This window comes from Saccostrea cucullata, unplaced genomic scaffold, assembly GCF_032062105.1.
Source record: "Saccostrea cucullata isolate Sc308-1 unplaced genomic scaffold, CSIRO_AGI_Scuc_v1 ctg342, whole genome shotgun sequence".
Taxonomy (NCBI): domain Eukaryota; kingdom Metazoa; phylum Mollusca; class Bivalvia; order Ostreida; family Ostreidae; genus Saccostrea; species Saccostrea cuccullata.
This window is the reverse complement of record NW_026936636.1, coordinates 164,525-175,000: the sequence shown is the minus strand read 5'-3', so window position 1 is coordinate 175,000 and position 10,476 is coordinate 164,525. Positions and strand designations below refer to the sequence as shown.

The 10,476-nt window shown below is 35.6% G+C and overlaps 1 protein-coding gene across 11 annotated transcripts in view; it reads right to left on the bottom strand.

Annotated features, from left to right (window-relative positions):
- The window catches only part of LOC134245992 (rap guanine nucleotide exchange factor 1-like), a 37,318-nt gene that overhangs the window by 6,787 nt on the left and 20,055 nt on the right, over window positions 1-10,476 (bottom strand). For 7 of the 11 annotated variants that reach the window (XM_062728230.1, XM_062728226.1, XM_062728233.1 and 4 more), the window contains 10 exons: window positions 7,018-7,190; window positions 5,527-5,674; window positions 5,316-5,410; window positions 4,912-5,127; window positions 3,685-4,682; window positions 3,180-3,424; window positions 2,861-2,979; window positions 2,400-2,562; window positions 1,983-2,058; window positions 1,638-1,664 (listed from right to left, as the gene is read on the bottom strand). In XM_062728230.1, the coding sequence (XP_062584214.1) occupies window positions 1,638-1,664; window positions 1,983-2,058; window positions 2,400-2,562; window positions 2,861-2,979; window positions 3,180-3,424; window positions 3,685-4,682; window positions 4,912-5,127; window positions 5,316-5,410; window positions 5,527-5,674; window positions 7,018-7,190 (2,260 nt within the window). The remainder of the gene's footprint in view (window positions 1-1,637; window positions 1,665-1,982; window positions 2,059-2,399; window positions 2,563-2,860; window positions 2,980-3,179; window positions 3,425-3,684; window positions 4,683-4,911; window positions 5,128-5,315; window positions 5,411-5,526; window positions 5,675-7,017; window positions 7,191-10,476) is intronic. The other 4 variants (XM_062728232.1, XM_062728236.1, XM_062728227.1 and 1 more) reach the window with 3 other exon arrangements.

Sequence of the window (10,476 nt, the reverse complement as noted above, 5' to 3'; positions counted from 1 at the left end):
TCAAATGATAGCTGAGGAAATAGATTTATTGTGCTGATGAATTTTCTGTTTTTGTGTCAAAGCTTTACAAGCCCTAAGGATTCCTTTTTAGACCAGAGAAAAAAATGATTGAAACAAATATCAAAATAAATGAAATGTTAAAACTACAAGAATATAATTTATATGCATATGTATTAAATGATCAATGTGTCTTTGTTATTAATATATATGGTGAGACAGAGATAGTCTTCAACTCAAACATGAATTTAACATTTACTATATACAAAAAATCACTTTTATCTTTGTTTCTCTTGCTAAGCAGGTATTGCTTGTCCTTGCTTTGCAATAGCAGGCTTGTATACAATGGCACATAAAACGCATAGAGGTCTAGCTGGGCACTGCAAAATAGTAGAGCTACAGAACAGATTTACTAAGGTTTACAGTTATATCAGGGAATATGGGGGTGTAGAAAGGTTGAAGCTTGATTTGTTGGTGTGCAAGGATACTAAACTAGTTTTATAGAAATAACATGCATACATCTGTGTGGGAATTTATTTGTTAAAAGGGGAGATCAATGATTCAGGTGACATATCTATTGTTTACTACATAGAGTTTTTTGTTTGTTTCTGTTCATAGTTTTTTTTTTCGTACTGTGGATATACCACATAATTGCAAAATGCATTTATCAGACAAAATCTCATTCATTTCACTAGTTTACAGGCAAAACATTTAAAAATCCTAGCATTATTGAACAGACAAATCAGCAAACTATGCAACATCTGTATAAGGCACTTTATAACAAATTTTAAGGCAAAATGTCAACATGGACAACAATTTCATGCTCAACAACAATCAACAATACTCGACAACATCTAAACATGGAAAACAATGTCCTAAGGCTCAAATGTGACACATTTCCTGATCTCACCAAATTGTTAATATTCATAAATGCATATTAAAAATACATGTACTGTAATAACTATTAATTAAAGAAAAAAAATAATATCAACTGCCCATTACTGTCTTAAATTAATATCCCATCTGGCCAATTATTTTAAAATTATGGTGCATATTTACTGCATAATAATGTTTAGTTCAGTTAATTAATTCATATGTTAATATGAAATAATAATGTAAAACTAAAATCCAACTGTTCAAAATAAAAAATAATTTTCCTACAATTCATCTTCAGATATCCAAAGATATCAGGAGCAAAGAGACAGATTGCAATATGCATGTAATAGAACATTTTGGAAAGTCAGAAGTTGACTGTACACTGTATTTGTAGAAAGATACTGGTTTCAAAATGCTAAACAGTAGGAAAATAGAGAAAAGAACTCAGTTGTTGAATATTTAAACATTTTGAAATTCAGATCTTAAGTAAGAATCATGCCAACAATCTGAAAATTTGAAAACATGCATCTACTAAAGATTATGGATTTGAAATGGCTTACTTCTGTTAAAACTGAGCTATTTTTTTAAAGCAGTTTAAGTATCTTAACTATAAGATCTCCATGTATGTCAAAACTTTGTCTGAAATATGATTTTGTAAGCCATTTCAATAACCACTAAGTAACAACAACAGTGATAGGTGGACATTTAGGGATACAACTGTACCGATAAATTTGATTGGTTCACACTGAATATATGCAACTCACCCTCATCAGTCAAATCTTCTACTGAGCCTTTTTAGGAAATGGCAAAAATACAGATTGAAATAAATTGGGGTATGGTAAAATATCTTGCAGGATGGATATCTTAAAATTATGCATTATTGAAATATGGTACATTTAAAACTATTTCCAAACAAAGAAATAAAAAGCCAAGCATTTATTTTATCTTGCTACGCTGGGATCAAAATTCTTAGAAATATTTTGGAATGATATGAAAGCACCTAACTGCTACCTGCATGGTGAAATACATTAGAACACACATGTGTAGCTATCAGAGAATCTAAAATTATTCTCAAGCTGTACAGATAGGTTTTTGACTATGAACAATACCTTGTTTTCCTACAGATGTTGCATGGACAACTAGAGCATCCACAGACCCCCCTCTGATTTCTGGACCTTCTTCTGTCTAAAAACCATAATAACGACATAAAATATTTAGTTTTAGTTTAACATTGTCATGATATTTCTTACATTTAATAAAGTAATCTTTCATTAAGGCATTACTTTAAACCAGCTTTTATTCGTGACGACTTTATTTCCTGATTTACCAGGGTTAAACTAGTTCGCAATGATTAATTTTTGCGTTCAAGCCTTTTTTGATTTGTTGTTATTAGACACAGAGACTTTAAGTACTGGTTTGCGGCGAGAAATATTCGCAATGACGAGGTTCTCGCCAACTTTGCAAAAATTTCTCGCAAGTGAATAAAAGTTGGTTTACAGTATAAGAAATAGAATACAACTCTATACCTCAGCCTTTTTGATGAGCTGATCCGACACGTCGATATCATCCAGGGGATTAAGTTCAGCGAAGTCCGAGTCGGAATCCTTTGGTATGTCCACCTTGGGTGACCCGGGGGATTTTGTTTCCATGACTACCTGGCCAGGGGGAGCAGAAGCTCTCTTCAGGTCTCTGAAAAAGTCACAGAATTAATACCAGATGTCTGGAAAAGCCATAGTGTACAATAAGATTATGTATTACAAAAAGTTTGTCAAACACATACAGCATAGAAAACACCTTAGAAATCTGAATGTTCATAATCTCCTTGCTTTTCAAATAATAATAATTTCAAGGGAAAACTTTTATCTCATTATAACATTCCATTAGCCTGGACATTCTGACCCACCTCTGGATCAAATATATGTATGCATCTCTCTATGTATTTGTACAATTTTTTTTTTACTACTCATCGTGATTCTGAACAACTTACCCTTCAAGTATTTGGGTTGGTCCCTCTACCACACTGCTGGCTTTCTCTCTGTTACACTCCATTGATGTGTCTGAATGTGCAGAAACATTAGACAACAGACTGGCTCGCTTTTCACTGTCCTAGTAGCAAAGACATACATGTACAAACCTATATAATGTTGAACATATTTTTTTCAAACAAAGGTTCAGTAAGTAATTGATATTAAATTAAGGGACAAAAATATGCAAAAACATCTTATTTTGATTGGTAAACTTAACTTAGACCATTTATTTTAAAATCACTATTTAGAGACATTGTTGTAAATACAGGCAGTTCTTACCCTTCGTTTGGTTGGGAGGGGTGGGATAGCGGGGCTGGTAGGGGCACTGCTGCTGAAGGAGGAGTCAGTACTGATGTCTGAGATGACGCTGAACGTGTTTGACCTCGGGTACATCTGGTGATGAAGCTCCATCTGGTGTTGGTGCCATTGAGTTTCGTAGAAGTTAATCGAGTGCCTGGAGTAGTTACAGTCAGGCACGGCCTCAGGCTGGGTGTAGTTTCCAATAGAGTGCATGTAGTCTTGTACTGTGAAACAGGGATTCAAAATGTGTTTTAATACTTAAATTTCTTGGATATAAACATATACTAAATAGTTCCATCTAGGTTGACTTTATGGAAACTATGTGCAATACCATATCAATTTCATATACCTGGTAAAACAGTACATTTAAATCTGTTGTAAAAGTTATTATAAATTCAACAAAATGCATTTGTAACAAAGGTCCAGCCTAACACACCTTGTTTTCATTTACATTATTGAAAAATCAGTGTAATATGGCACATACTGTGTTTTTTCTTTGGAGGAAGTGGGGGTGGTCTCAAAGGTAAACTCTCCATACTGGAGTGACTGGCACTGGAGAACGTCTCAGAACTGGAATATGATTCCTGAGAGCTGGTCTGTTGAACAAAGGAACTGGTCTTATGAAAACCTGAATGTGCACTCCCAGTGGAAGAAGTAGAAGTCCTATGTTCCATTGAACTGATCACACTACTAGTCTTACGATAACTACTAGTGGTACTTGAAGAAAATTGCACACATTGCCCATCCACATTGTCATACTGAGACGGTAGTCTGTTTACTTTTTTATTGGGTAAGGGAGGGGGCTGTAAATTATTTTCCACCCCGTTTCGCCTTGTCATGGATGCTATGTCTGAGGTTAACTGATCTATTTGTATCGTTAATTGGTTAATTTGGTTGACGGTTCCATCTGAAGCCGAGATGCCTTTATTCATGCCATGGAAATGTTCTAATCGTCCCTCAGACATTGTCTTTGTGAAGCTGTTAGCTCGACTGATCCTCATTGCTTCCGTCTCAGGTAAATCATCCGCAGAATGATTCAATCCCGACCCTAAACTACTAGCACTAGCTGAAGAGTTATCTAAATGTGACATACAGTCTGAAGAATTAAACCCTAAACTCGAGGAAAGTTCACTTGACACGTTACTGGGGAGAATCATACTGCTATTGGGGGAGTGGTCTGGTGGGTTGTGACTTGTCAATAAAACACTACTGTGTGGTGATTGGTTGGGAGAGAAGCCAGTCACTAGGAGACTATTGTGAGGGGAGTGGCCAGAGAAGACCATGCTGTTGTGTGGGGACTGGCTGGGGCTGGAGGTCAGACTGGACGTGGTGATACTGTTTCTGTTTGACGGACTCTGGCACACGTCCGACTGACTTCCCAGACGATGGAGGGAGCTGGTCAGGGACTCTCGGTTTTCTTTGTGGGGTAGAGGAGGAGGAGGTCCATCCAGATTATCTTGTTGAGAATGCTGGGACACAAGTCTGTCAACAAAGAAATAAAATAATGCATGACACATAACACAACACAATTAAAATATCTCTGAAATGGATATGGATGAGGAAACAAAACATCTGTTCAGACATTTTAGAAGTTTTGACTAAAAGTTCTAAAAGGATTTGAGAACTTAACACACAGAAAATATTAGGAGACCTGAAACATGGTTATTTGATAAAATCTTGAAAAAATCAATAAGGGTAGAACCTCCATTACCTGCGGACAACTTCTGGATCTTTTGGCAGGGGTGGTTTGGGTGGGGGAGGTAACTCTCCCAGATCAGGGTGATCCCTCCTTAAGCTACATATACTGTCCTGAGAGCGAGAGGCAGGGAAGTTAGGGTTATCATACACTCCCATCTCTCCTGTCTTATCCAGAATCTCCTTCTCTCGGGGAGTCAGTGGAAGATCTGGCAGGGAGGCTCGCTTGCTACTACAAAATACAACAGCAGTAAGAAAATCTATCAAAAACATCCAAAGAATCATGAGAAATTAAAATCTTCTTGTTTTATTTTTCTTCACTTCATAGTAAGAGATATGGATTTTTATGGAAAAGGTCCACCACCAGACATAATGTCAAAACAAAACTTGGATATTAGTGGATAATATATCCTTTTTTACCATTCTGGATGGTTTTTGAAAGCATCAGGAGACAACTGCTCTGCCATGTCATTCTTTCTGTGCTGTAGTTTGGACACACCCACCTCCTTCAACTCCTGTAAAGGATGCAATGACTAATTTAACAAACTGCTCACTTTTTGTACAATATCTAAATTTACATGTACAGTTAAAAAAACAAATGCATAGATATGATGTAAACTTTAGTATTTACCTGAACACCAGCTGAAAAGGCAGAAATGATATCAAGAGCTGTGGATTTATTCACCTCCTTGTTGTCGTGTAAAAGAATGTCATCAGCCCATTGGATGAAACAAGCCAGGCACTGACATACTTTGTTCTGCCTGGACACTAGCACTGAACTGAAAAAGGAAAGAATGGGGTAAAATTTTAATTGCTTTTAATTCAAACTATTATTCAGCAATTTAACATAGGTAAAGGGCATGCCTCCCACATCAGAAATTGAACAATTTGCAATTTTTGAAGATTAATCAATGATACATTTTTTTCAAACATTAATTCATCCTTTGTGACATCATTTGCTTTTTAAGATAACAAGCATACATTTTATGATTTAGAACAGTACAATAAAGCTATTAAACATAATAAAATAGCAGTTAACTTGAGACTCTAAATTCTGTATTTTTCTTTACTCAGCACGAATTTAATTTCCTTTAATGGACCAGCCTCCCACTTGAGAACTTGCGGTCTTTGATATCAGGCCAATCAATTTACAGCGATCAATTTGCATCAATTTTCAGTGTTCTCCATGTTGACTAAATCATTCCAATCTTTGGAGAAATTAGATCAATTTACAAGTAATCAAAGAAGGGATCTTATTCACTTTGCATTCCAGACTGACATTTATTCTATGTGAAATTCAATGCATGTCACAGAATATTGTCACATGCTTCTTTGAAAAATGAAATCCGCTCACAAATCCCTATAATTTTGCACTGAAACTCTCAAATACCTCATGATTAATCCGAAAATCAATTTCATTATTGTAATAAAAGATTTCATGAAAGGAAATATTTTATTGGGGAAAGTAAATCTGTTCTGCAGATGTCTTCTACACTGCACTTTCCAAGAAAAGGCTGAATCAGTGATTCTATGCATAACAGACGCTCAGAATGAAAATGTACCTTTTGCATTACAAAACTTCTACACATTTTCAAAGAGAGCAATACAAATGGTAGAGCTGGGGGGTGGGGTGGGTGGGAGGGGGAGTTATTTTGATTAACAGTGTTTGAAATCATCGTGCGCCTGACCACCTGGGATGCACAAATTTTGTCTTGGGCGAACAGATTTGAAACAGATCTCGCCTGGCTAGACGAGTAAAAATTTTCTATAAATTAAAATTGAGATATTTGGTAAATCTCTCAAATCAACTACCATAATAGTATCGGCAGCAAAGTGTAACAAGCAAACAGGTAGAATTTGACATCCTGTAGGTTCAGGATCGAAGATGATTTGGCCACAATCACATTGCATGTATTGCTAAAACAAATTTATAAAAGACAAACTATTTTCTTGCCTACTTGATTTTTAACAGGGCTGACAACTTTTACCAGAAGTCAACCCTGCATGTCTAGCTTATTTTACGGTGAGTTTCAAACACTGGGTTTAACCACAAACTCTACAAAAATTGGACTTCCTTCAAGAAATTACCGATGTACAATATATAATCATTGCTATTATGTACCTGTCTTGTGCATTGAAGAAGTTGTTGAGCAGGTTGAAGACGTCCATGACATTCTCCAGGATAACGGTGGCAGTGTTGGGGATAACCTGCGGCTTCTGGTACTGCACCACCGCCTTGATGTATGCCAGGGAGCGGTTAACCTTCTCCACCTCAGCCTGCAGCTTATCCACATCCTAAAACAAAATAAATTGTACTATAGACATACACATTACATCTACTCTACACTGTCTCCATTATCCATATTCCAGCAAAGCCTAAACATATTACATGTATTACGAGTACTTCTAAATAACAAACTGTCATAATAGTACATGTGTTCAGAAATCTGTATTCTAGAGTACAAGATATCCATATATCTCATAAAATCCCTTGACACAAGGCAAATATGGTTAAAATACGAAAAATCAACCAAAACCTTTGATCATATAGCTTTCCAATACATTAAATATGACACAAAAATCCTATGAATTATTCTATATTTATGTACTTCAAGAAAGATTGATTAGGGAAAATAAAGTTTAAAGAAACTATTGAATTATATTTTTATATATAGATAGAAGAAAGACCAGAGGAAAAAAACCTTGTGTACTTGCCCTATCAGCCATTAATGATGATAAAGAATAGAGTTGAGCTGAGTGATAGACATAAGTAAGGAATGACAGTGATCGGGAGTCATGTCGCATGAGGTGTACACTGACTGTCGTTACATCATTAATCACAGACTGACCCCATAATATACTGCCTGGACACAACACACTCAACATACTATAGATGACATGTACATGCTTTACCTGCACACTGAACACCACAAAAAAGGTCTCCCTATCCCTCTCTCTATACCCCCCTTCCCCACTCCCCTCCAAAAGTACAAAATACCAGATAATATATTTCTTTTTTTTTTTTTTGAATTCACATTTTTCTTTAATATGATAAAATCTTTCTTTAAAAATGAGGTGATTGCTATTTTTGACTTGCCCCTTATCTCTGTATTTTACTTCTATGAGTCTGTTTGTATTGGATCAAACATTCCTTCCTTATGGAATTTTTAATTTAAATTTAGTATAATAAACAAAAATACTGCATCGATAAATCATGTTAAAAATAAATACCGGTACCACCCCAGATACAGTGACTTTGAGGAAATGATGAAGCAATTATGATTTAATATCTGGATATAAGAAGCTGGCTGGGATTTCCTTTCCTTCTGTTTCTTTCCAAAAAATTTATTATACATGTATATACTTCCTACATGAATTATATTTGGACACGATTTCCTCCAATCATCACCTTCCTTGTTAATTGTGTGGTGTATAACAATATTGCACTTATTTTTATCCTTATATACCAACGTACATCAAACAACTTATCCAATTATTACTGTTCGAGACTGTGTTAAAATCAAAAGCATCCTGGAGACAAAATCTCCACTAATTCCATCTCAGACATGACCTAATTGTATCACTAAATATCAAATGCATATATATATATATAGCTGCAATTTCATTCATGGAAGCCTTTTGTTAAATGAGTGGCTATTTTTGGGGGGAGATATTGGATTGTATTTTTGTATTTCATTCAATAGATCCATTAAGTCTTGATCAGTCATTACGACAGCAGACTTGTTCTCTAAATTGGCCTGAAAGCTGCTATATTTGCCGCAGTCCTAATAACAACACTCATTCATTTCCACAACGGTTACTGCTGCAACAAAAACTTGCCATTCCAAATTACCATGTATGAAAATAGGCCATAAAAAAATTCCTTTTCCGAACCAAAAATGGATGGATGAAGAAATGTCTAATTGTTAAGATAATCTGTATTAAAAGGAAATCACTGAAGTAAAAAACCTAAAGCAAATAGAGACAAAGTAGGAATCAATGCACAGGGAGGGGGCACCTACAGTCACCAGGTATAACTACACTATAAGAAAGCCTGGCACCGATATTCACCTGTAATTGTGACTCATTCCTAACTAATTAAACATGGCAGGGAGGGTGCAGGTGACATGGTCATATTAATCTATCAATATCGCTTTGGCATCAACAAACAATAATGCTGCATTTTGTCAATAATCGTCTATAATAAAACATGCCTCTGGGAATGGAGTAATGAGATTCTAAACATGGTGGCGTCTTCATGTTTTTTAAGTCCTGCTTGTCAAAATTCTAACATGGTAGCATCTTCAAACTTTTTGATGTCAAACATATCAATTAGTGTAAAAAGAATTATTTATAAGTGAAATCAATCACCATCTCTCTGTTAATCAGTAAATTGTTGATTTTTCACTTAATTTTCATCATATAACCCAAACTTCAGAAAATTAAGATTGAAGATTCAGTTATTTATCATTTACGTTCAGTAAACATTTATAGTGATCTATCTGCAACTACATAATAAAATTTTCAGATGGTTTATTTAAAATCAATCTAGGAAAAATCCAGCACAATAACAAGCAGAAAACTCTCTTCCTTCCCTCAATTAAACAGAGGATATCTTAAGGGAGAAAATGAAAATCTAGAAAATGATGAGCTAATGTTTACACAAGTGATCAAGCAGGTAATGAGGGACTTAGTAATTGAGGGGGTCAAAAGTTCGGAGGGGGGAAATCTTCGCACCATCTGGGATCAGTTTCCTGATTAGTATAGCACTAGGCCACCTTCCCCATCTTATCAGCTCTACACCTTCACCCTGTCTGCCTCCAGCCCATCACTGACATATTAAAACATCAACCGGGCCCTCGGGAGGTCATTTGCTATGTATACAGGTACCATATGTAAAGTCTTAATCAGGGTAGGAGTTAACACAGGGAATTACTGGAAGAATTAATTATCTGTCTAAAGCAGTGGTCAGGGAGATAGGGCAAGGTCCTGACAGGTCATTTTACATTATAGGGCCATACAGTAGTTCTCCTTGGGTCATAAAGCCTGCATGAGTCAAAAAGTAATTAACATTTCTCCAAACCAATATTCATTATTCAATGAAAAATGTAATACATAGAGATTCAAGTGTAAAAAAAAAAAAGTTGATACACACTTTTTAACTTCGTAACCACTTCAAAATTTATCATAATATCTAGTCGAGAAAGATTTTTTTTATATTATCTGAAAACATCGATAATTTGAAGCCCATCCAACAGACAGTGGTGAATGCTGGCACAATATTGGTTTTGGAAGCCTCCAAGATAATCATAATACTAGTGAGTCATTGAACTCCAAGATCTGGGTTTAGGGGGGATGCATTTTGGATTCATATATTTCCATGTGACATATGTGATCATTCTCAAGATAATCAATTGAGGTCCATTACTGATATTTTAACTCAGCAGATGTTGACCTAATTGACACATTACATTAGTAAAAGGGGGGGAAGCCCCTCATGTTTTGTGTCTAGTGACCTCTGTACAGATACAAACTCTTCTACTTCAGAAGATCTCCGGAGGACAAAGGGTAAATTGGCCAT